The sequence below is a fragment of the Molossus molossus genome, unplaced genomic scaffold (assembly GCF_014108415.1).
Source record: "Molossus molossus isolate mMolMol1 unplaced genomic scaffold, mMolMol1.p scaffold_m16_p_6, whole genome shotgun sequence".
In the NCBI taxonomy this organism is placed as follows: domain Eukaryota; kingdom Metazoa; phylum Chordata; class Mammalia; order Chiroptera; family Molossidae; genus Molossus; species Molossus molossus.
Window position 1 is genome coordinate 44,304,799 of NW_023425399.1, and position 27,220 is coordinate 44,332,018.

Consider the following 27,220-nt stretch of genomic DNA (forward strand, 5'->3'; position numbering starts at 1 on the left):
AATAGAGCAGGTAATGGAAGTGCCAGGGTTTCTAATTTTTTTTTATCCTCACCCAAAGACATTTTTGCATTTATCTTCAAATAGAGTGGGAAGGAGAGAGGGAAGAAGAGAGAGAGAAACATCGACTGGCTGCCACCCACACAACCCCATGGGGCCGGGGACAAACTGCAACCAAGGTACGTGCCCTTAGCAGGACCCAAACCCCGGACTCTGGTCCAGAGGCCGACACTCTAACCGCTGAGCCAAACCAGCCAGGGCTGAGGTTTCCAAATTTTTAATGGTGTGGTTGGGGTTAGGAAGGGCTTCATTGAGAAGGTGAAGTTTGAGCAAACACTTGATGTTAAGGTGAGGGAACAAGGCTTGCATATTTGGGGTAGAGGAGGCAGAATTCCCAGGAAGAACTCCTGGTGAGAGAGTGTGCCTGGAATGTTTGAGGAACAGCAGGGAGGCCTAAGAGGGAAGAAGGGAAAGCAAGAAGCCAACTACTTGGAGGTGAGTCAGGAGGAGAGATCCTGGAAAGAAAAGTGTGGGGAAGGTGGCTTAGTCCTGGAGGGGCTGCCAGCCTCCAAAAGGACTTTGGCTTTTACTCCGATTGAGATGGGAATCATAACTGCGGTTCTTAAACTTGGACCATCTTTATTTTCACAAAGCTTTAATTGAAATTTAGCATATCTTTCCATTGTAAAAATAGACAACAAACCACAGTAAGATCAGTAGCACCTATAGCCTTCTCTTAAATTGAAATGATTTTCCTATTATATTCCAGGATTTGCATGTATCTACACATATTACTTGTGGTTTATGCTCATCTACACAACATTATTAGACCACTACTGAATCACGTTAGTAATGAAGCTCATATATTGTAATCCTACATATTTTATTTTATGTATTAAAAAGAGGGGTCCTTGGCATAAAGGAGGCTAAGGATACCTGCTTTCCTGGGATTTGAGTAGAAGAGTCATATGATCTGACTTAGTGTTTTGTAAGTATAACTCTACCTGCTTTGTTGAGGATGGATTGTCAAGGCAAAGGTGGAGCAAGGAGACACATTAGGGTGGTACTGCTACAAGCTAAGCAAGAGATGGTTGTGGCTGGGGTCAGCATGAGAACTGGTTGGAGTCTGGATGCATTTTGAAGGGAGAACCAACCAGACATACTGTTGGGAGGGAAGTGAGAAAGGGAGCCAAGATGAAGCCTAGGGTTTGGGCTGGAACCACTGGAAGTATAGAGTTGCCATTAACTAAGACAGGAAAGACAGCTGGTGGGGGGCTTTGGAACAAGATTGAGATAACTATTAGATACCCAAGTTGTTTTCATTTGGGAGATTCAGGATCTAATCTTTTGTTTAATACTGGTTTCTGAGAGAGACTTATTAAACTTTACCAATATGATGGTAATTAACCAAATTCTCATAATTCTGTGAATTTTTACTTTAATGTACTAAAGCTATATTATTAGATCTCTACAGATTTGATATCATCATATTTTCCTCATGAATTTTTATAAATATATAATTGGTATTTAGAATATATATTGATGGGTCAAAATGAAGATATACACTCTACATAATTAACTCCTTTTTATTGTGATATAATTGACACACAACATTATACTTTTATTAAATAAAAAACATTTTCTTTCATAATGCTTTTCATCTAATGGTCTAGTTTATCTAGTGTTTACATTGCTACACTAGCTTGTATGTAAGTAATCAGTTGCCATTTCCCTTTCCTTTCCCTTTCAACTTTCATAAATATTATATGTTTTTTGCTAACAGCTTCCTTGAGATAATTCACATACCATACCACTTACAGTATACAATTCAGTGGGTTTTAGTACATTCACAAAGTTGTGCAACCATTACCTCTATGTGGTTCCAAAATATTTTCATCACCCCAAAAGATACTCTGTATGCATTAAGCATGCATTTTTATTCTTTTCTCCTCCCAACCCGCCTGGCAGCTGCTAACTTATTTTGTCTCTATAAGTTTGCCTATTCTGAACATTACATATGAATGGAATCATACAATATGTGACCTTTGTATATGGTTTCTTTCACTGAGCTTCATCCATGTTGTGTGCCAGTACTTCATTACCTTTTATGGCTGACATTTTGTTTATCCACTCAGAAGTTGAACATTTGGGTTCTTTCTGCCTTTGGGGCTATTATAGTAAATAATGCTGCTGTGGGCATTCATGAACAAGGTTTTGTGTGGACATGTGTTTGTAATTACCTTGGGTATTTTCCTAGTACTTTTGTGGTCTTGTTTTTTACATTTACATCTCTAATCCATCTGAACCAGATTATGGTATCAGGTGGCCTTATCAGAACCAAATTCTTATTCTTCACCTAAAAATTGCTCATAAATATTAAGGTGATATTAATTTTTAATCTTTATACAAGTTAATTATAGATACAGATTATTCTTTGCAAATATGCTATGTTGTCCATAATATGGGAGTGTGCTCTAAAATTTAAGACCAAATACTAAAGTTGAAAAGTTAAGTAGGTTAGAACATTTTATTAACATTAGTAACACTAGCACTGTCCAATTTAGTAATAATACCTAAATGACTGAGAGCATTCAGTGCAAGACCAGCTAAATAATATGCTAGACTCATTACAAAATGTAAATGCAGGTTCTAGCATAAGATAGGGAAGTCCTCTCCCCTTTCCATGGGCCCACCATTCCAAAGCGCATCCCCAACAGCTGTCAACCTCTCCACTGGGATTCACAAAGTACCTGGGTGGGGGGTGGGGAAGAGGTCCATGCTGAGTTGCCAGCTGAACACTCTGTGGCACTGCCTGCCCCAGGTGGGGATGGCCATCACCATGCTCTGACTAGACACTTCATGGGACATCTGATCCCCTATCCTTCTGTTACCCATGTCCAGAATCCCACTCAAGGTAGAGCATGGTGGCTGAATGTAGGCCTCCCCAGCATGTGAAACCCAGTTGTCACCTCCAGCAAAGGGCAGCAGCAATAATGGGGCAGGGTCGGGAAGCCCCATAGGGCCCAGTGTGCCAGGAAAAGGGAACAGATGGGAAAGAACCCATCATGGTGTGATGGTGGGAGGTGGGTACCACATGTGAGCCAGGGCTCCAAGCCCCTGGATATGCTCTATTATCTTACTTGACTTCACGTAAAAATACAAAATAAAAGATAAAATTACAAGAATTAAGACTCATGCCCTGGCATCGCTCAGTGGTTAGAGCATTGGTCCATGCACTGAAGGGTCATTGGTTTGATTGCTGATCAAGGGCACATACCTGGGTTTACAGGTTTATTCCCATCCCCAGTTTGGGTATCTGCAGGAGGCAACCAATTAATGTGTCTCTTGCATATTGATGTGATATTTCTCTCTCTTTCTCCATCTTTCCCTCCCTTCTACTCTCTCTAAAAATCAATGGAGAAGATATCCTCAGGTGAGGATTAACCAAAAAATAAAAAATAAAATAAAAAGAATTAAAACTCATGAAGCCAGCTCAGGTTTAATGTAATTTCTTAACTTCTTAACATACTTTAAAACTTTGAAAAATTTGGCTTTATGTATGAAGTAAATGTGAAATAAAGCATGGTGCTGAACATTTTTTTTTTTTTTTATCCTCACCCGAGGACATTTTTTGTTTTGTTCAGATAGAGAGGGAGGGAGAGAGAGGAAGAGAGAGAGAGAGAAACATCGACGTGAAGGGACACATCGAGTGGCTGCCACCCACACGACCAACCAGGGCCAGGGACAAACTGCAACCGAGGTACGTGCCCTTAGCGGGAACCGAACCCGGGTCTCTCGGGACCGCAGGCTGACGCTCTAACCGCTGAGCCAAACTGGCCAGGGCTGAACATTTTTAATTAAATGAATTTAGAGTGTGACTTTGTATTGTCTCAGGTTAATGACATTATTTGTTGTTTTTACCTTGTCCTTTGTACTTTTTTTTACAAGTGTTTTCCAGGTTTCCTACAATGAAAGAAAACCCCAATGCTATATAAAGATATTTTACTGATTATCTTACATAAATGTGGTATGTTACAATTCTGTGTCCATTTTGTGGGGAATACATATTTGGTACTTTAACCTAAAAAATGTATTTATCTTTACCTAGGACAATTAATATAAGATTAGCCAATTTATCGGATACTTCTGGTGTTGAAAATCTCGTCAGCACCCTCATGCTCAATAAAAGCATATTGGAGGATTTAAAGCAATACAATAAGGCTCGCAGAGACCCTGTAAGTACCTGTTATGACCAGATTGGCTTCCTTTTCCTCATGTTATGGGACCATTATGATCCATGTAGGTTCAACCTGAAGTTTCCTTGGCCCTCAGCAGGAGAATTATGTGGTGGGGAGCAGCATGGTGTTTGAAGGTGGCAGTAAGAGAGAAAAAGAAGGAAACTTTAAGGTTTAAGCAAGTGAGGCTTGTTCTCACTGGTGACCCCAAGGACTGTGGTGGTACATACATGAACCTACACAGGGGATACAATTGTGCAGAATTTAATACACACACACACACACACACACACACATACACACACAATTGTATCAATGTGTGTTCCCTGCATGTCATATTATACTAGTATTTTGTAAAAGGTTGCCATTAGGAGATACTGGGCAAAGTGTAAAAAGAATTTCTCTGTATTTTTCTTACCACTGCTTATAAGTCTACATCTATCTCAATAGACCTTTCAATTACACACACACACACACACACACACACACAACAGACAAAGCCAGTTTCACTTGAAACAGTAAAAATTGTTAGTTTGAGTTCTCGTCCTTGAGTGCAAATATTTTTAATATTCTATGTGGCAAAATGAAAAGTGCGCATAAAGCTGTTCTAACTGCAGACTGAAGCATGTTGGCTATTTCAAGGAAAACCATTTCAGCAGTTGTTTGAATTGCATGCTGGCACAGCTGGCATTTTCATAGAATACCATTTTTACTTGAAAGAACAGCTGACAGACAAAATATGGTTATTCAGTCTCAGGTAGTTGGCAGACATTTTTTTAAAAAAAGCCCTGCTGGTTTGGCTCAGAGGTTAGAGCATTGGCCTGCAGACTGGAGAGTCCCAGGTTTGGTTCCCACTAAGGGCACATATCTCAGTGAGGTTTGTCCCTGGCCCCAGTTGGGGTCTTGTGGGCGGCAACCACTCGATGTGTCTCTCTCACATTGATGTTTCTCTTGCTCTCTTCCTCCCTCTCTTCCTCCCACTCTATCTGAAGATAAATGCACAAATGTCCTTGGGTGAGGATAAAAAAAAAAAAAAAAAGATATAAACACAAACAAACAAAAAGAAAACGGTGAGCCTGTTACTCCAAGAAAACAACTGACAATACTTGTCCCCTATGAAAAAATTCAAGCTTTTAAGAAAAAAATTCGAATTTTAGAAAATCAGCATCTGCCATTGCGGGATTGACAGCTTCCTAATATTTAACAGACTTTTTTGATACATCTAATGGTGATATTACTGAATGTGATGTTTTGCTATTTTATAATTAAATAGGCTAACATTTGAAAAATCTGCATAATCTTGGTAGACCAATATTTTCCTGATAAAAAATACATGATGTTACAAAATCCTGCATAGGTAAAAGATTCAAAGGGCAAAGTAGACCAATGAGTTTTAATGTAGTAGTATATACAAAGTTCCCTGATATGGTTTCAGATTCCACATTTAAAGATTGTAATCTTTAATACAATTGTTGAGTTTTGGTGGAACATCAAATAAGAATATCCATAATTATTTGAAAAGATTATTTAAATACTTCTTCCTTTTCCAACTACTTTTCTTTGTAAAGATAGATTTTTTTTCATATATTTCAATCAAAAGACATATTGTAACAGATTAAATATGGAAGCAGATATGAGAATCCAGCTGTCTCCCATTAAGCCAGACACTAGAGATTTTCAAAAATATGAAACAATGCTACTTACTGTTCTCAAAATATTTTGTCAAATTAAAAAAAAAATTTTAAGTTAAGTTAAACAAAAATTTAAAAATTAAAAATTTTCTTTGTTTCAATTACTAATACAGGAAACAGTGATATATACATAGAAACCAAAGCTCTCTGGAGTCCTCAGGGCTTAGGAGTCCTGAGGTCACAATATTTGAGAACCATTGATGTAGAGCTAAAGAAAAAATCTGAGTCAAAGGATTGCAGTTTGAATCGTAGATTCATTCTTTACCAGCTGGAGATCTTGGCAAGTTACTCTGCCTCTCAAACTATTCTATCCCAAATGAGGTAGAGATAATGATAATACTTATAGGCTCAGAGTGAATATTAAATGAACACAGGCAGGGCTTATAAGTTACTACCTGGCCCAAAGGTAAGTGGTGATAGATGGTGCTTCTGAACATTATGTAATTATGTTTCAAACCTATTATTGACTGTTTACAGAAACATTGAAGCAATATTTTCAAGGGTCTTAAAAATGTATTCATCTTTTTAGGATGGAACACCACTGCAGGCATTTGTAGCTGATGTGGCAGAACAAATAGTTGGCATTGCAGTGATCAGAAATGAAATGGTAAATTGTGAAATGGATATTAATTTCCTTGATTTGCCTCTTTATTTCATGAATTAGTATACAATACCTCTTTTGAAGTTTCATTTTTACTTGTTTAATATGAATGCCTCTTTTTCTGAAGGATACAAATCATTATAGGCTTGTATCCTGCTTTTAAATTTTCTTTTTTTTCAGTTCAAAAATGTTTAAAATATTACAAAAATATATGAAAACATTCAGATTCTAAAAATTCAAATAGTCTCCCACCACCAAGAAAGAAAAAGGAATTCCACTGCTCTCCCCAAAGGATGACTACTATTGATAGTTAGGCATTTATCTCTTCTAACATTTTTCCTTGCGCTTAATTACATGCATTGTGTATGTGTCTTGTCAAGTGGATTTTTTCCCAGGTCACAGTCAGTTACTCCAAAGTATGTATTACAAAGTATTCCATTTTTTCCCTACTGATTTAAAATGCTGCCTTTACATTGTTAAGTTTTCATGTGCCTGTGTCTGTTTTCACTCTCTATTCTGTTCTATGGATTTATTTGTTGGCATCACATTATTGTGTGCTTTGCTGTCTGGTAGAGGAGTCTTCTTTCATTTGTCTTTTTCCCCAAATGTTAATGGCTTTAATTTAGATATTTTCTGTTCCAGATAAACCTTGTAATACTGATTATGAATTTATTTGTGCTTATGTAGATTTTATAGAACAATTTAGGAAGAATTGATAATTAAAATACTGAGATGCGTCTTTTAGGAATATAGTCTCTATTTTTGTTGCTGTAGTGGTTGAATTCTTTTGAGTTCTTTGGAAAACTTTTGTGGCTTTGTTCACACAGGCAAGTGTGCCAGATACTTTTTTACCCCTGTAGGTTCGCTCTCTGCCTTTCTCCATCTTGTTCTGTCCCAGGAAGCCTAACCTGAGAGGCAGCATCATGGGAGCCTTTGCCTTTTGGCTTCCAGTTAGGTTTGACCAATGGGGAACCATGATGAGAGGAAGGGAGAAGAGTGAAATTGGGCTGCTCTGGTCTATTCTTTGTACTGAATTCTCTCATCTTTTCAAGGCAGCCTCTTCTCCATGACTCTTTCATTGGATTCCAGGAACCAGTACCTTTCATACCACTCCCCCTAGTGTGGTAATAGCTTGCAGTTGCTGTTATATTATCCCCATTGGTTTCTCAACAACCTGCCCCCTCCTTGTAAATAGTCCCTTTGTTTTTTGTGTGTTTTTTTTTTTGTAAATTACATTTATTTATTTATTATTATTATTTTTGGTTACAGATGTTTCTCCTTTTTTACCCCATTGGCACCCCCCCTTACCATCCGCCCCACCCCATCTCTGGCTTTGTTGTCCATTACAATTATTATGCATACATGCATATAAGTTCTGTGGTTTATCACTTCCCACGCACCCATACCCCCTCTTCTGAGGGATGTCAGTCTGTATCCTACTTCTATGTATCTAGGTCTACCGTATTCCTCAGACTGTTATGTTCATTATATTCCGTATATAAGTGAGATCATGTGGTATTTGTCTTTATCTGCTTGGCTTATTTCATTGAGGATAATACTTTCCAGGTCTCTCCATGTCATCTTAAAGGATAAGAGATCTTTCTTTCTTACAACTGCATAGTACTCCATTGTGTATATGTACCACAGCTTTTTTATCCATTCGTCTACTGATGGACACTTGGGCTGTTTCCAGATCTTAGCTATTGTAAATAGTGCTGCTATGAACATGGGGGTACATATATTCTTCCTGATTGGTGTTTCAGGATTCTTAGGGCATATTCCTAGAAGCGGGATCACTGGGTCAAATGGAAGTTCAATTTTTAATTTTTTGAGGTAAAACCATATTGTTTTCCATAGTGGCTGCACCAGACTGCATTCCCACCAGCAGTGTACTAGAGTCCTCTTTTCTCCACATCCTCGCCAACACTTGTTTGATGAATTGTTGATGGCGGCCATTCTGACAGGTGTGAGGTGAAGCCACATTGTTGTTTTAATTTGCATCTTTCTGATGATTAGTGATGTTGAGGATTTCTTCATATGTCTCTTGGCCATTTGTATGTCCTGTTTGGAGAGGTGTCTATTCAGCTCCTCTGCCCATTTTTTAATTGGGTTCTTTGTCTTCCTTTTGTTGAGTTGTTTGAGTACTCTATATATTTTGGAAATTGACCCCTTATATGATGTATCATTGGCAATGATGTTCTCCTATACAGTGAGTTGCTTTTCCATTTTGATGATTGTTTCTTTGGCTGTGCAGAAGCTTTTTAGTTTGATGTAGTCCCATGTGTTCATTTTCTCCTTTGTTTCTGTTGCTTTAGGGGATGTATCAGTGAAAATTCTGCTGCATATGATGTCCGAAATTTTGATGCCTACGTTTTCTTCTAGAATTTTTATGGATTCATGGGTCACATTTAAGTCTTTTATCAATTTTGAGTTTATTTTTGTGTATGGTGTAAGTTGATGGTCTAATTTCATGTTTTTTTCATGTAGCTGTCCAATTTTCCCAATACCATTTATTAAAGAGGCTGTCTTTACTCCACTGTATGCCCTTGCCACCTTTGTCCAATATTAATTGAGCATATTGCCTTGGGTCCATTTCTGGGTTCTCTGTTCTGTTCCACTGGTCTATATGCCTGTTCTTGTGCCAGTACCAGGCTGTTTTGATTACAGTTGCTTTGTAGTACAACCTGATATCTGGTATTGTGATCCCACCTACTCTGTCCTTCTTTTTCAAAATTGCTGAGGCTATTCGGGGGCATTTTTGGGTCCATATGAACTTTTGAAGTCTTCGTTCTAGTTCTGTGAAATATGTTGTTTGTATTTTGATGGGGATTGCATTGAATCTATAGATTGCTTTGGGTAGTATGGACATTTTAATGATGTTAGTTCTTCCGATCCATGAACAAGGTATGTGCTTCCGATTTTTTATATCTTCCTCTATTTCTTTTTTCAATGTCATGTAGTTTTCTGCAAATAGGTCCTTTACTTCTTTGGTTAAGTTTGTTCCTAGGTATCTTAATTTTTTTGCCACGATGGTAATTGGGATTGTATTTTCAGTTTCTCTTTCTGTGAGTTCATCATTGGTGTATACAAATGCTGTTGATTTCTTGACGTTAATTTTGTATCCTGTTACTTTACCAAATGCATTTATTAAGTCTAGTAGATTTTTGATGGAGTCTTTAGGGTTTTCTATGTATAGTATCATGTCATCTGCAAATAATGACAATTTTACTTCCTCCTTTCCAATCTGGATCCCTTTTATTTTTTCTTCTTGTCTCATTGCTGTGGCTAAGACTTCCAGTACTATGTTAAATAGGAGTGGCGAAAGTGGACATCCATGTCTTGTTCCTGTTCTTAATGGAAGTGTTTTTAGTTTCTGCCCACTGAGTATGATGTTGGCTGTAGGTCTTTCATATATGGCCCTTATTATGCCGAGATATGATCCCTCTATTCCCACATTGATGAGCGTTTCTATCAGAAATGGATGCTGGATTTTGTCGAATGCTTTTTCAGTGTCTAGTGATATGATCATGTGGTTTTTATTCTTCATTTTGTTTATGTGGTGTATCACATTTATTGATTTGCGAATATTGTACCAGCCTTGAATCCCTGGACTGAATCCCACTTGGTCATGGTGAATAATTTTTTTGATGTATTGCTGGATCCGATTAGCTAGTATTTTGTTTGGGATTTTGGTATCTATGTTCACCAGGGATATTGGCCTCTAGTTTTCTTTCTCTGTAGTGTCTTTTTCTGGTTTTGGAATTAGAATTATGCTGGCCTCATAGAACAAGTATGGAAGTCTTCCTTCTTCTTGAATTTTTTGAAATAGTTTGAGGAGAATGGGTGTTAGTTCCTTTTTTGAATGTTTGGTAAAACTCCCCTATGAAGCCATCTGGGCCTGGGCTTTTGTTTGCTGGGAGAGTCTTGATTACCTCTTCAATTTCCTTAGTTGTTATTGGTCTGTTCCAGTTTTCTATCTCTTCCCGGTTTAGTTTTGGGACACTATGTATTTCTAGAAATTTGTCCATTTTGCTTTAGATTGTTGAATTTGTTGCCATATAGTTGTTCATTGTAGCTGTTAACAATCTTTTGTATTTCTGTGGTGTCGGTTGTTACTTCTCTTTCATTTCTGATTTTGTGTATTTGGGTGCTTTCTCTTTGTTTCTTGGTGAGTCTAGCTAAGAGTCCATCAATCTTGTTTATCTTTCTGAAAAACCAGCTCTTTGTTTCATTGATCCTTTGAATTTTTTTTTTTTCTTTTGGTCTCTGTCATTTATTTCTGCTCTGATCTTTACTATCTCCTTCCTTCTACTTGCTCTGGGGTTTTTGTTTTGTTTGCTTTCTAATTCTTTAAGTTGTGAGGTTAGACAGTCAATTAGAAATATTTCTTGTACCCTGAGGTAGGCCTTAGTGCTATGAACTTCCCTCTCAGAACTGATTTCACTGCATCTGATAGATTTTGTGTTGTTGTGTCTTCATTTTCATTGGTTTCCAGGAAGTTTTGAATTTCTTCCTTGATCTCTTCAGTAACTCATTCATTGTTTAATAACATGCTATTTAGCGTCCATGGGTTCATATGTCTTTGCATGTTCTTGTTGCAACTGATTTTTAGTTTTATGCCTAGAGAAGATGCTTGATATGATTTCAATATTCTTGAACTTGTAGAGACTTAGTTTGTGTCCTAATATGTGGTCTGTCATTGATAATGTCCCATGTGCACTTGAGAAGAATGTGAATTTAGCAGTTTTGGGGTGTAATTCTCTGTAGATATCTATTAAATGCATTTGGTCTTGTGCTTCATTAAGAGTCTCTGTTTCCTTGCTAATTTTTTTGTCTAGAGGATCTATCTTGTGGTGTCAATGGGGTGTTGACGTCCCCTGCTATGATTGTATTGCTGTCGATTTCTTCTTGTAAGTCCTCCAGAAGATTTTTAATATATTTTGGTGCTCCTATATTGGGTGCATATATGTTTATCAAGGTTATATCTTCCTGTTGGGTAGATCCTTTCAATATTATGTAGTGGCCTTCTTTGTCTCTAGTTTTGGCCTTCATTTTGAAATCTACTTGATCAGACATGAGTATTGCTACCCCAGCTTCTTTTTGCTTTCCGTTTGCTTGGTAAGTTTTTTTCCATCCCTTCACTTTCAACCTATGTGAGTCTTTTGTTGTGAGGTGGGTCTCTTGTAAACAATATATAGATGAGCCATGCTTTCCTATCCAATCAGCTACTCTGTGTCTTTTTATTGGAGCATTCAGTCCATATACATTTAAGGTGATTATTGATATGTACTTATTTATTGCCATTTTTGTTTAGTGTGGTTCTATTTTTCTTCCTATTTCTTCTGGTAATTACAGTAGTCCTTTTAACATTTCTTGCAGTGCTGGTTTGGTGCTAATGTATTCCCTTAGTCTTTTTTTTTTTTTGTCTGGGAAGTTCTTTATTTGACATTCTATTTTGAATGATAACCTTACTGGGTAGAGTAGTCTTGGATTCAGATCCTTGTTTTTCATGACCTTGATTACTTCCTGCCATTCCCTTCTGTCCTATAGTGTTTCTTGTGAGAAGTCAGCTGAGAGCCTTATGGGGTTTCCTTTGTAGGTAACCTGTTGCTTATCTCTTGCTGCTTTTAGGATTGTCTCTTTGTCTTTAATTTTTGGCATTTTGTTTACTATACGTCTTGGTGTGGGCCTGTTTGGGTTCTTCTTACTTGGGGCTCTCAGTGCTTCTTGAACTTGAATGCCTTCTTCCTTCACCAAATTAGGGAAGTTTTCTGTCACTATTTCTTTGAATATATTCTCTAACCCTTGCTCATTTTCTTCTTCTTCGGGGACTCCTATGATGCGAATATTATTACATTTCCAGTTGTCCCACAGTTCTCTTAAACTGTTTTCTTTTTTTTTTCTTTTTTTATTCTCACCCGAGGACATTTTTTAATTTTTTCTTCAGATAGAATGGGAGGGAGAGAGAGGAAGAGAGAGAGAGGAAGAGAGAGAGAGGAGAGAAACATTGACGTGAAATGCACAAATCGAGTGGCTGCCACCGGCATGAACAACCAGGGCCAGGGACAAAATGCAACTGAGGTACGTGCCCATAGCGGGAACCGAACCCAGGCCTCTCTGGACCACAGTCTGATGCTTTAACCACTGAGCTAAACTGGCCAGGGCTCTTCCTTTTTTGAATTGTTTTTTCCTTTTGGTTTTCTAATCAGTTGATTTTTTTTCTACCCTGTCTTCTAATTCACTGATCCGGTCCTTAGCTTTCTCTACTCTGCTTTTTAGACCTTCCAATATGTTTTTCATTTCTGATATGTCATTTTTTGATCTCTTCTTGATGGTTTTTAATTTCCAATTGGCTTATTTTCAGCATCTCTATGTCCTTACTCATGCTGTTGAGCTTCCTCAAGATCATGGCTCTGAATTCTAGCTCTGTTAACTTGCCTAACTACTCCACATTGATCTCCTCTTCGGTGGAGGTCTCTTGTTCTTTCATTTGGCTTTTGTTTCTGTGTTTCACCATTTTGTCTATCTCAGTGGGTTTCAGAGCCTGTCAAGTTTTCCCTGTGGGTGTTGGTGTTCTGCTGTTTGTGGCTCCCTCTCTTGGGTTTAGATGAGCGAGGGAGTACCCACGTTAAACTCCACTGTCAAGTCTTACTTTCCTGGTTAAAGTTGCTAGCCCAGGAATGTTACTGTTATCCTCTAGCTTTTTGCCTGGAGGCTAGCAGTTGAGGTTACTTGAAGAGTTTTGGGTTATCAGTTGTTTGAAAAACTCCCACAGGTGCTCAGCATAAGTGGATTTCCCCTTGTGGGGCAGATGCTGGTTGTTGTTGAGCCTCAATTAGCATTTCAATGGCCCACAGGGTGGGGTTGGATCTTAGAGGGAGGGGTTGCTGCCTCTCACCAGAGCCCTGGGAAGGAGCAAGATGGCCACTGTCCTGCGTGGCAGCAACTCAGCAAAAACTCTCAGTGCCCTCCAAATCCCGAGTGTCCCCATACAGTTCCAGTCCTGTCTGCCCTCCCTCTGCTGGAGCCCAAGGTTATTGGCTGTGGCTTTTTAAGCCTCTGTCCTGCTCTGTGCTGTGGAGCCACTTGGGAGTTTAACCCGAGGGCGCTGGTCCCAGCTACAACAGCTGATATCTGTGGGCTCCCATCCCCCACCTCACGCCTTCACAATCCTACCCGGATTGAGTCAGTGTCCCTGGTTATATGGTCCTCGCAAGCTGCTTTTCTGTTGCTTTTTCCCGTCGATTTGTCTGTGTTATAGTTGTAATTCCAGTTTGGTTCTGGGAGATGGTCCGTGTAGCCTCCGTTCACTCTGCCGCCATTTTGGAATTTCCCAATAGTCCCTTTGTTAAACTCCAATTATGCTAACTGGAACATACCATCTGTTTCCTGCTGAGATCTTCTCTAATATAGTACTGAACATTTATGATTCATTTTTCTGGGGACTGTGGATAGACACATTTTTTTTCATTGTACTTTCCAAATGTTTATTTTGATATGTGGGAAATCTACTAATTTTTGTATTCTTGTATCCAACCAGCTTTTTGAAGTCTCTTATTAGCTCCGAGAGCATTTCAACGGATTCTTTTCTGGCCCATCATAACTTATATTATAGTGTTCAGACCAGTCACAGGGCATGCTCAGATTCCATGGATGGAGAAATGGACTTCAACTCTTAATGTGACAACTTCTCTCTGTAGAAGAGCATGTGGGATGGGAGATACTGTTGTGGCCATGCCTTCTTTTAAAAATATGTATACCTTATTTGTTTTTCCAAATTTTATTGTATGTTTAGAACAACACTGAATAGTAATGTTTATAATGGGTACTTTTGTGGTGTTTTTTATTTTAATGGGAATGATTCTGCATTTCCCCCCATTTTATAAAATATTTGCTGTAGGTACTGGAAGATACCATTTATCAAGTTAAAAGAGTTCACTCCTGTTTATAGTTTACTAAAAGTTTTTAAGAATGAGTGTTGAATTTTATCAAATGGGTTTTTGGCATTTGTTGAGATAATCATATGGCTTTACTCCTTTAATGTATTCAAACTCTCCTCGTTCTTAGATTCATTTCTCTTTTGATTCAATATGTCTTTGAGTAATTCTTCTAGAAAGGGTGGTAGGTAGTAGTGTCTCTGTGTATATACATATCCAAGAAGTTTTTCTTTTTTCCTCACACTTGAATATTTATTCGTTTGTGTGTAGAATTCTTTTGTTGCTGCTGTTGTTAATCCTCACCCGAGGACAGAGAGTGGGAGAGAGAGAAAGAAACATTGGTGTAAGAGAGACACATTGATTAGTTGCCTCTCTCAAGTGCCCCAACAAGGGCTGGGGATCAAACCTGCAACCCTGGTATGTGCCCTTGACTGGCAATCAAACCCATGACCCTTGGTGTACAGGCCAACCTTCTAATCACTGATCCATGCTAGCCAGGGCATATATAGAATTTGTATTCAAATTATTTCTCATCAGAATGTTGATGTTTTTACTCTCATTGTCTTCCAGTGTCCAAGGTCTCTGATAAAATATAATCTGATATAAATAAGTGTTTGTTTGTTTTCTTTGGTATGTTTATTTCTATGTTTTTTTCTTTTTTATATCTGAAATTCTGAAATTTTACCAAGAAGTAACTTATGCATCTTTTGAACTTGGGAACATCTTTTTTTATATGATTTTATTAATTGTTGATTCCCTTTCATTTTCTCGATTCTCTTCTTGAATTCCTTTTTAGATATTGGACCTTTTGAATTGGTCCTTTACATCTTTTTTTAACTTTTAGATTATAGTTGACATACAATATTATATCAGTTTCAGGTGTACATCCCAGTGATTAGACATTATAAAATGTATTAAGTGATCATCCTGAAAAATCTCATACCATCTGACACCATACATAGTTATTAGAATATTATTTACTATATTCCCTATGCTGTACTTCATACCCCCATAACTACACTATAACTATTAATTTTTACTTCTAAATCCCACCTTTTTCATCCACACCCCTAACCCCACTACCATATGGCAACTGTCAAAATGTTCTATGAGTCTGTTTCTATTCTGCTTGTTCATTTATTTTGATTTTTAGATTCAATTGTTGATAGATATGTATTTATTGCCATTTTCTTGTTCATATTTTTTCTCTTTTCTTTTTTCTTCATCTTCTTAAAGAAGACCCCTTAATATTTCATGTAATATTAGTTTGGTGGTGATTAACTCCTTTAGCTTTTCTGGGGAGCTCTTTATCTGACTTTTAAATATAAATGATAGCTTTACTGGGTAGAGTAATTTTGGATGGTAGGTCCTTATTTTTCATCACTTTGAATATTTATTGCCACCCCCTTCTGGCCTTCAAAGTTTTTATTGAGAAATCAACTGACAATCTTATGGGCTCTCCCTTGTAGGTAACTAACTGCTTTTCTTTTTTTTTTTTAATTAATTTATTTTTTTATCCTCACCCGAGGACATTTTTCCATTTTTTGTACAGGTAGAGTGGGAGGGAGAGAGAAGAAGGGAGAGAGAGAGAGAAACATTGATGTGAAGGGACACATCGAGTGGCTGCCACCCGCACGACCAACCAGGGCCAGGGACAAACTGCAACCGAAGTACGTGCCCTTAGCGGGAACCGAACCCGGGTCTCTGCGGACCGCAGGCCGACGCTCTAACCGCTGAGCCAAACTGGCCAGGGCCTAACTGCTTTTCTCTTGCTGCTTTTAAGATTCTCTCTTTATCTTTAACCTTTGGCATTTTAATTACAATGTCTTGGTGTGGGCCTCATGTGGTTCATCATTTTTGGGACTCTCTATGCTTCCTGGATGTGTATGTCTATTTCTTTCACTAGGTAAGGAAAGTTTTCTGTCATTATTTTTTTAAATATGTTTTTATTGTTTTTTTTTAATTATTATTATTAATTTTTTTTAGAGAGAGAGAGGATGGGAGAGAGAGATAGGAACATCAGTGTGAGAGAGAAACATCGATTGGCTGCCTTCGGCACGCCAATCGGAGATCAAGCCCGCAACCCAGGCATGTGCTCTCAACTGGGAAGCAAACAGTGACCTCTCAGTCCATGGGACAACACTCAGTCCACTGAGCCACACGGGCCAGGCTGTCATTATTTTTTCAAATAGGTTTTCAATTTCTTGCTCTCTCTCTTCTTCTTCTTGTGGCACCCTCATGATGCGAATGTTGGTATACTCGAAGTTGTTCCAAAGGCTCCTTACACTGTCTTCATATTTTTGGATTCTTTTTTCTGTTCTGATTGTGTGTTTTTGCTTTTTTTTTTTTTTTTTTTTTTTAAATCCTCACCCGAGGACATTTTTTGATATTTTGTTCAGATTGGGGGGGTGGGGAGAAACATCGACGTGAAAGGGACACATCGAGTAGTTGCCACCCGCACAACCCAACCAGGGCCGGGGACAAACTGCAACTGAGGTATATGCCCTTAGCAGGAACTGAACCCAGGTCTCTCGGGACTGCAGGCTGATGCTCTAGCCTCTGAGCCAAACCGGCCAGGGCTGTTTTTGCTTTCTTACATTCAAAATTTATTATTTGATTCTTGGCATCCTCTAATCTGCTGTTGATTTCCTGTTAATTATTCTTCATTTCAGTTAGTGTATCTTTCCTTTCTGATTGGTTCTGTTTTATGGTTCCTCAGTCCTTTTTCATGCTGTTGAAGTTCTCACTAAGTTCCTTGAAGTTCTCAGTAAGTTATTTGAGCATCTTTATAACCATTGTTTTGAACTCTGTATCTGGCAGTGTGCATGCTTTCATTTCATTTTGTTATTTTTCTGGAGATTTCTCCTGTTTTTTTACTTACGATATGTTTATCTCTGCATTTTGGCTGCTTCCCTGTTTGTTTTTATGAATTAGGTAGAGCTGCTATATATCAGACTTGGTAGAGTGGCCTTGTATAGTAGGTATCCTGTATGTCCCAGTGGCACTGCCTCCCCAGTCACCTTAGCTGGGTGCTCCAGGTGCACCCCTGTGTGGGCTGTGTGCACTGTCCTGTTGTATTTGAGTCTTGATTGCTGTTGGTGTCACTAGGAAGGATTGCTCCCCAGGGCCAATTGGCTGTGAGAATCAGCTGCCACTACAGTGAAAGAGCTGCTGTGTGATGACTACCCTACAGAGCAGGACTTGCTTCAGTGGGGCTTTGGCGCTCATGGAGTCTGTCCCTTGAGTATGTCACTTGTGGAGGTGGTAGGGTTACAATCCAGCATGTTCTAAAGCTTTCCACAACATACACTGGCTCTGGGGCCTCCTGGGAGGTGCAACGTCAGCTATAACCTGTGCCCTGCCTGGGGCCACTCGGCACAGGCTACAGAGTGATCTGCAGATGGCTTACTAGTGATGGGCTTGGAGCTGCCCAGGAGAGGCCAAGCTGTGAATCAGTGCAGGCTGCCACCATTGCTGGGCCTGGGGCTCCATAGCGAGAAGTACAAGGCACACTGAGACCAGCTGCTGCTTGTTTGAGAGATTTTAGAAAAGTCTGAAGAATGAGACAAGAGAGGCCAATTGTTTGGAAAAGCCCTGGAAACAGCTTGGGTGAGTCCGCAAGGTGGGTGGGATGATATCTCAGGGAATCAGCAGGGCAGGGCAGGGCAAACAGTGTGAGCCAGGTTGATAGAGACTCAGATATGGTGCCTGCCTGTGAGCTCTGTGGTGGGGAGGGTTCAGCAAAGCAACAGTGGCCTCTGCCAGCACTTTTGTCTGGAAGAAAGCTGCCCCTCCCGACCCTTGCTCTGATGCCAGACAAGTTAGTTCCTCCCTGTATGTCTCTGGTTCCTTTCAAGCTGCTGCCCCAGTGCTGGAGCTCAGAGGGAGTGAGTCTGAGTAAGTCCATGTGTGGGCCCTTTAAGAAGAACGCCTGGGACTCCAGAAGCCTCTATGTCATTCAGCCACAATCCCCACATATGGAGACCTCTCCTGGCACTGGAGCCCTGGGCTGAAGGGTCTGGTATGGGGCTGACCTCCACAGCCAAGATATCCCTCCCAGTTAAAAACCACCATGTCTGGCCGGTGTGGCTCAGTGATTGAGCATCAACCCCTGCACCGAGAGGTCGCTGGTTTGATTTCCAGTCAGGACACATGCCCAGGTTGTGGGCCAAATCCCCAGTGGGGGGCATGCAGGAGATGGCCAGTTGATGTTCTCTCTCATCAGTGTTCCAATCTCTCTCTCCCTCTGTCTGTAAAATCAATAAAGGAAAAAGAAAAAAAAGTTAAAAAAAAAAAACAAAAACGCCACATGTGGGTATGGGACCAGTCAGTTCCATGCCTCCACCCCTCCTCTGAGTCTTGATGTGGCTTCTTCTTTAATTCCCTAGTTGTAGGACTTTCATTCAGCTCAATTTTAGATGGTTCACAATGATAGTTGTTCTGTAGTTTAGTTGGAATTTTGATGTGGTTGGAGGAGGAGGCAAGTACTATGTTTACCTACGTCACCATCTTGACCAGAAGTTGATCCTTGACTGTCTTTTAACTTTCTCCTCATATTTGTTAATCTTTTGTAATTTTTTCTAGATTTCCTTAATTTTGTCTTCTGGCTCCCTAATTCACTCTTCAGTCATGCCTAGTCTATTATCCAGGCCTCCTATTGGATTTTAATATCAGGGTTCAAATATTTAACTTCCAAGTCTCTTCCTTGTTTATTTGTAGCAGTTTGTTTGTTACATTACATGCAAGATCCTTTTTGTTATCTCTTTGGATACTGAGTAGCATTTTAAGAAAATTCTCTTCTGTTCCCTGAATAATTTGTTTTCAGCTGTATTATGTCTTTGACATGCCTTTGAACTTGAACATATTTAGCCATTCAGCAGTTCAGCCAACTGTTAGACCCACATTCTTCTCTAACCTTCATGCTGGTCAAACTATTTTCAACCACTAGGTCATAAATTAACCAGAACTAAGGAAAATCCAGTACCAAGAGTCCCAATACCCTGTGTAGAAACACTGAACCAGTGCTCTGGCAATCTGCTGAAGGATGACAGTCACTACATACCCACTGTATATACCACTGGTTCTCATACTAGCTAGGGTTAGCCGTGTTCACCACCCAATTCAAATGTTTTCTATGGTCCCATGGAGGTTACTAAGGTTCAGGGTAGGATAGTGCACTTGGGAAGGAATCAAACTCTAGTAATGCAAGATGAGGGCATATCTGAATCCACTATCCTTATCCTTTATCTGCTAGCATTTTCATTGCACCAGTTTGCTTTTCTTCTTTTATAACAAAGACATTTAAGATTATGCTTAAGCTGAGTTCTATAGGATTCAATGTTAATGGTTGGGTTTTTGCTTTTTGCATTATTTTTTGATAGTTTATAATTTTGGGGTTATTTTATCTAGTCTATAGGATTTCTCTTTGCAAGAGTATTTCTTAATTTCCAAGTATTTACAATAACCTCTGCTTTCTCTGGAATAAGTTGTATGTTTCTCTCTTCTGGTCTTTTGCATTTGTCAGTTTTCCTCCAAAGTTTGTCCCTGTCATGAATGACAGAATAGATTACCAGTATGGTTGTTTGGCACGAGTATCCTTGACAGTTGTGCACACTTCTCCATTGCATTTCTCCAGTCACTGGAAGGGTTTCCCATGCCCTGTCTAATTGGTAGAGAGCACCGGTCTTCTGGCTTCCTTTTGTGATGCTTGGAGGCTGTATTGGCAGGCAGCAGTCAAGGACCAAGACTAGAAGTTTTAACCAAATGGTAGAGAACTTTGATATGTTTCCTTCTAAGGTGAAACTGCCTTACTCTGTTCCCTCATCACTCCCCATCATAATTTAAAAAATACTTTTTTGTTTCATTTTAAGAGATTAGGGATAGAAAGAAAATTAGATGCACATGGTCCATCTATTGTTTTGAGCTAATAACCTCTATTGGTTCTTTGTTTTTGCCTTTTTTTTAAAACCGATTTTCTAGCCCTACACTTATTACTCATTTTTTTATATATAATGAGGGATGCCTCCTTGGTAATTAAATAAAAATCTTAAGGTATAAAGGCAGTTATAGGGTCAACACAAACAGAAAGTTCAGACATTGCCAGAATTGCCTTTGGGTACCACCACTGGCCTGATTACCCCAAATCCCGTTTCCCGTGTGTGTGTGTGTGTGTGTGTGTGTGAAGCTGAACACAAGGAACCTTGAAGGGTTTAGACACAGACTTCACAGTTTTCCAGAATTTTCTCTTGCCAGCCTTGCCAATCATAGCTTAAATAAAGTCCCTTGCATTTTTCAATTCTTCTTGAAAGTGTAATTTTAGGACAATTTTACTGTGAAAAGTAAGAAGTATAAATAGGTGCTTTTTAGTCTGCATGCGGTTTGATTTTTTCTGCATTTCAAGTGTGTTTACTGCCCCTGTTATGAGAGAGTCACATATACTGTCCTTTGCCCACACCCCGCAGTGTGCACTGCTGGGAGGCAAGGCAGGGCAGAGTCAGCATGGATGAGCCCCTGAGTCCCTCTGCCATGGTGTGGGAGACAGGTGGTGAACAGAACCAGGCCCAAAAAAGCAGACTGTGTGCAGTATTTCCTTTCACAAGAAAACACTCACCGGTCCTTTAAATTACCTCCCACAGTGTAAAAATGTTATACAGGCCCTGGCTGGGTGGCTCAGTTAGTTGGGGTGTCATCTTGTGCACCAAAAGGTGGCAGGTTCGATTGCTGGTCAGGGCACATACCTAGGTTGTGGGTTCAATCCCCAGTCAGGGCACATGCATCAATGTTTCTCTTTCACCTCTCTCTCTCTCTCTCTCTCTCTCTCTCTCTCTCTCTCTCTCTCTCTCTCTCTCTCTCCCACTCTCTAACAATTAAAAATTTAAAAAATAGCCCTGGTCGGTTTGGCTCAGCGGTTGTAGCGTCGGCCTGAGGTACAGAGAGACCCGGGTTCGGTTCCCGCTGGGGAATGTACTTCGGTTGGAGTTTATCCCCGGCCCTGGTTGGTCGTGCGGGTGGGAGCCACTTGATGTGTCCCTTCGCATCCATGTTTCTCTCTCTCTCTCTCTCTCCCTCCCGCTCTATCTGAACAAAAAATGGAAAAATGTCCTCGGGTGAGGATAAAAAAAAATTAAAAAAATATTACAGTCATGTGCCACATAACAACGTCCATGACAGACTATACATAGGACAGTGGTTCTATAAGGTTATAATGAAGTTGAAAAATCCCTGTCACTGTCATAGCTGTCCTAATGTCATAGCCCAGAGCTTTACTAACAGGTTTGTGGTGATGCTGGTGTAAATGAATCTGCCAGTTGTATAAAAGTATACCATATAAAACTATATATAGTACATAATATTTTGTAATGATAATAAACAACTGTGTTACTGATTTACATATTTACTATACTTTTTTTAAAATTAATTTTTGTTACAGATGTTTCTCCTTTTTCCCCACTGATTCCCCCCTCTTCCTCCCTCCCTGCCCTTTCCCCAGTTTGTTGTCTATGTCCAATGTTCATGCATACATGCATATAAGTTCTGTGGTTTATCTCTCCCCCACCACCCCCCACTTTAGGGGATTGTCAGTCTGTACCCCACTTCCGCGTCTCTGGGACTACCCCATTCCTCAGACTGTTATGTTCATTATATTCCACAAATAAGTGAGATCATATGAAACTTGTCTTTCTCTGTTTGGCTTGTTTCACTTAGAATGATACTTTCAAGGTCCCTCCATGTAGTCTCAAAGGATAAGAGATCTTTCGTTCTTACACCTGCGTATTACTCCATTGTGTATATGTACCAAGGCTTTTGTATCCATTCATCTACTGATGGACACTTGGGCTGTTTCCAGATCTGAGCTATTGTAAATAGTGCTGCTACAAACATGGGGGTACATATATTCTTTCTGATTGGTGTTTCAGGCTTCTTAGGGTATATTCCAAGAAGTGGGATCACTGGGTCAAATGGAAGTTCAATTTTTAATTTTTTGAGGTAACACCATATTGTTTTCCATAGTGGCTGCACCAGTCTGCATTCCCACCAGCAGTGCACTACAGTCCCCTTTTCTCCACACCCTCACCAACACTAGTTGTTTGATGATTTGTTGATGGCGGCTATTCTGACAGGTGTGAGGTGATACCTCATTGTTGTTTTAATTTGCATCTCTCTGATGATTAGTGATGATGAGCATTACTTCATATGTTTCTTAGCCATTTGTATGTCCTGTTTGGAGAGGTGTCTGTTTAGTTCCTCTGCCCATTTTTTAATTGGATTCTTTGTCTTCCTTTTGTGGAGTTGTATGAGCACTATATGTATTGGAAATTAACCCCTTATCTGATATATCATTGGTAATTATGCTCTCCCATACAGTGGATAGCCTTTCCGTTTTGATGATTGTTTCTTTCGCTGTGCAGAAGCTTTTGAGTTTGATGTAGTCCCATGTGTTCATTTTCTCCTTTGTTTCTATTGCCTTAGGGGATGTATCAGTTAAAATTCTGCTGCATGTGATGTGTGAAATTTTGTTGCCTACAGTCTCTTCTAGGATTTTTATGGATTCATGAGTTACATTTTTGAGTTTATTCTCGTGTAGGGTGTAAGTTGATGGTCTAGTTTCATTTTTCTGCAAGTAGCTGTCCAATCTTCTCAGCACCATTTATTAAAGAGGCTGTTCTTACTCCACTGTATGCTCTTGCCACCTTTGTCCAATATTAATTGAGCATATTGCCTTGGGTCCATTTCTGGGTTCTCTGTTCTGTTCCACTGGTCTATCTGCCTGTTCTTGTGCCAGTACCAGGCTGTTTTGATTACAGTGGCTTTATAGTATAACCTGAAATCTGGTATTGTGATCCCTCCAACTTTGTTTTTCCTTTTCTAGATTGCTGTGGCTATTTGAGGCCTTTTTTCATTCCATATGAACTTTTGAAATAATTATTCTAATTCTGTGAAGTATGCCGTTGGTATTTTGATGGGGATTGCATTGAATCTATAGATTGCTTTGGGTAATATGGACATTTTAATGATGTCAATTCTCCCAATCCATGAACAGGGTATGTGCTTCCTCTTTTTTATATCTTCCTCTATTTCTTTTTTCAATGACCTGTAGTTTTCTGCGAATAGGTCTTTTATTTCTTTGGTTAAGTTTATTCCTAGGTATCTTAATTTTTTTTTTCTGCAATGGAAAATGGGATTGTTTTCTTAGTTTCTCTTTCTGTGAGTTCATCATTGGTGTATAAGAATGCCATCGATTTCTTGACATTAATTTTGTATCCTGCTACTTTGCCAAATTCATTTACTAAGTCTAGTAAACTTTTGATGAAGTCTTTGGGGTTTTCTATGTACGGTATCATGTCATCTGCAAATAATAACAGTTTCACTTCCGCCTTTCCGATTTGGATCCCTTTTATTTTTTTTTCCTGTCTGATTGCTGTGGCTAAGACTTCCAGTACTATGTTAAATAGGAGTGGCGAAACTGGGCATCCTTGCCTTGTTCCTGTTCTTAAGGGAAATGCTTTTAGTTTTTGCCCATTGAGTATGATGTTGGCTGTAGGTCTTTCATATATGGCCTTTATTATGTCGAGATATGATCCCTGTATTCCCACACTGCTGAGCGTTTTTATCAGAAATGGATGCTGGATTTTGTCGAAGGCTTTTTCAGCATCTATTGATATTATCATGTGGTTTTTATTCTTCATTTTATTTATGTGGTGTATCACATTTATGGATTTGCTAATATTGTACCAGCCTTGCATCCCTGGGATGAATCCCACTTGGTCATGGTGGATAATTTTTTTGGCGTATTGCTGGATCCGATTAGCTAGTATTTTGTTTGGGATTTTGGCCTCTATGTTCACCAGGGATATTGGCCTGTAGTTTTCTTTCTTTGTTGTGTCTTTTTCTGGTTTGGGAATTAGAATTATGCTGGCTAAATAAAATGAGTTTGGAAGTCTTCCTTCTTCTTGAATTTTTTGAAGTAGTTTGAGGAGAATTGCGATTAGTTCTTCTTTGAATGTTCAGTAAAACTCCCTGTGAAGCCATCCGGGCCTGGGCTTTTGTTTGCTGGGAGAGTCTTGATTGCATCTTCAATTTCTTCTGTTTTTATTGGTCTGTTCAAGCTTTCTGTCTCTTCCATATCCAGTTTTGGGAGACTATGTGTTTCTAGAAATTTGTCCATTGCACTTAGATTATCGAATTTGTTGCCATATAATTGTTCATAGTAGTTGTTAATGATCTTTTGTATTTCTGTGGTGTTAGTTGTTACTTCTCCTCTTTCATTTCTGATTTTGTGTATTTGGGTTCTGTCTCTTTCTTTCTTGGTGAGTCTAGCTAAGGGTCCATCAATCTTGTTTAACTTTATGAAAAACCAGCTCTTTGTTTTATTGATCCTTTGTTTTTTTGGTCTCTATGTCATTTATTTCTGCTCTGATCTTTACTATTTCCTTCCTTCTACTTGCTCTGGGGTTTTCGTTTTGTTTGCTCTCTAGATCTTTAAGTTGTGAGGTTAGTTAGTCTATTAGAGATTTTTCTTCTTTTTTGAGGTAGGCCTGTAGTGCTATGAACTTCCCTCTCAGAACTGCTTTCGCTGCTTCCCAAAGATTTTGTGTTGTTGTGTGTTCATTTTCATTGGTTTCCAGGAAGTTTTTAATTTCTTCCTTGATCTCCTCGGTGACACATTCATTGTTTAATAACATGGTATTTAGTCTCCAGGTGTTCAAATGTCTTTGTATATTCTTCGTGCTATTGATTTCTAGTTTCATGTCATTGTGATCTGAGAAGATGCTTGATATGACTTCAGTCTTTTTGAACTTGTAGAGACTTAGTTTGTGCCCTAACGTGTGGTCTATCTTTGGGAATGTCCCATGTGCATTTGAGAAGAATGTGTAGTCTGTAGTTTTGGGGTGTAGTTCTCTGTAGATATCTATTAAATCCATTTGGTCTGGTGCTTCATTTAGAGTCTCTGTTTCCTTGCTAATTTTTTTTCTAGAGGATCTATCCAGTGATGTCAGTGGGGTGTTAAAGTCCCCTGCTATGATTGTATTACTATCGATTTCTCCTTTGAAGTCCTCCAGAAGTTTTTAAATATATTTTGGTGCTCCTATATTCGGTGCATATATGTTTATAAAGGTTATATCTTCCTGTTGGTTAGATCCTTTCAATATTATGTAGTGGCCTTCTTTGTCTCTAATTATGGCCTTCATTCTAAAATCTATTTTATCAGATATGAGTATTGCTACCGCAACTTTTTTTTCTTTTCCGTTTGCTTGGAAGATTTTTTTCCATCCCTTCACTTTCAACCTATGTGAGTCTTTTGTTGTGAGGTGGGTCTCTTGTAAACAATATATAGATGAGCCATGCTTTCCTATCCAATCAACTAGTCTGTGTGTTTTTATGGGAGCATTCAGTCCATTTACATTTAATGTGATTATTGATATGTACTTATTTATTGCCACTTTTGTTTAGTGTGGTTTTATTTTTCGTCCCATTTCTCCTGCTAATTACAGCAGTCCTGTTAAGATTTCTTGCAGTGTTGGTTTGGTGCTAGTGTATTCCCTTAGCCTTTTTTTTTTTTTTTTTTTGGTCTGGGAAGCTCTTTATTTGACCTTCTATTTTGAATGATAGCCTTGCTGGGTAGAGTAGTCTTGGATTCAGATCTTTGTTTTTCATGACCTTGATTACTTCATGTCATTCCCTTCTGGCTTGTAGTGTTTCTTCTGAGAAGTCAGCTGAGAGCCTTATGGGGTTTCCTTTGTAGGTAACCTGTTGCTTATCTCTTGCTGCTTTTAAGATTCTCTCTATGTCTTTAATTTTTGGCAGTTTGATTACTATGAGTCTTGGTGTGGGCCTGTTTGGTTTCTTCTTACTTGGGGCTCTCTGTGCTTCTTGAACTTGAATGCCTTCTTCCTTCACCAAGTTAGGGAAGTTTTCTGTCACTATTTCTTCAAATATATTCTCTAACCCTTGCTCATTTTCTTCTTTTTCAGGGACTCCTATGATGCGAATATTATTACATTTCCAGTTGCCCCACAGTTCTCTTAAGCTGTCTTCCTGTTTTTAATTGTTTTTTCCTTTTGGTTTTCTGATTGGTTGATTTCTTCTAGCCTGTCTTCTAATTCACTGATCCTGTCCTCAGCTTCCCCTACTCTGCTTTTCAGACCTTCCAATGTGTTTTTCATTTCTGATATGTTATTCTTCATTTCTTCCTGTTGGTTTTTACTTTCCAACTGGTTGATTTTCAACATTTCTATGTCTTTACTCATGGTGCTCATATCCTTACACATGCTGTTGAGCTTCCTCAACATCATGGCTCTCAATTCTAGTTGTTAACTTGCTTAACTGCACCTCATTTATCTCGTCTTCGGTAGAGGTCTTTTGTTCTTTCATTTGGCTTTTGTTTCTGTTTTTCACCATTTTGGCTATCACATTGGGCTTTGGAGTCTGCCAAATTTTCCCTGTGGGTGTTGGTGTTCTGCTGTTTGTGGCTCCCTCTCCTGGGTTGGGAGCCAGGGAGGACCCACTTTAAACACCACCGTCAAGAATTAGCTTTTCTGGTTAATGTTGCTAGCCCAGTGAATGGTAGTTATCCTCTAGTTTTTTTTGCCTGGAGGCTATTAGTAGAGGTCACCTGAAGACCCTTGGTTTCTGAGTTGCCTGAAAAACTCCCTCATGTGCTCAGTGTAAGAGGATTTCCCGAGGGTGGGGCAGCTGCTGTTTGCTAATGGGCCTCAATTAGCATTTCAGTGGCCACCAGGTGCGGTTGAATCTCTGAGG

General features: G+C 39.2%; 1 protein-coding gene across 1 annotated transcript in view; it reads left to right on the forward strand.

Moving 5' to 3' along the window:
• Positions 1-27,220, forward strand: part of CFAP61 (cilia and flagella associated protein 61) — a 551,989-nt gene that overhangs the window by 199,126 nt on the left and 325,643 nt on the right. Inside the window, exons 13-14 of the mRNA XM_036245530.1 lie at positions 4,106-4,232; positions 6,453-6,530. Of these exons, the coding sequence (XP_036101423.1) occupies positions 4,106-4,232; positions 6,453-6,530 (205 nt within the window). The remainder of the gene's footprint in view (positions 1-4,105; positions 4,233-6,452; positions 6,531-27,220) is intronic.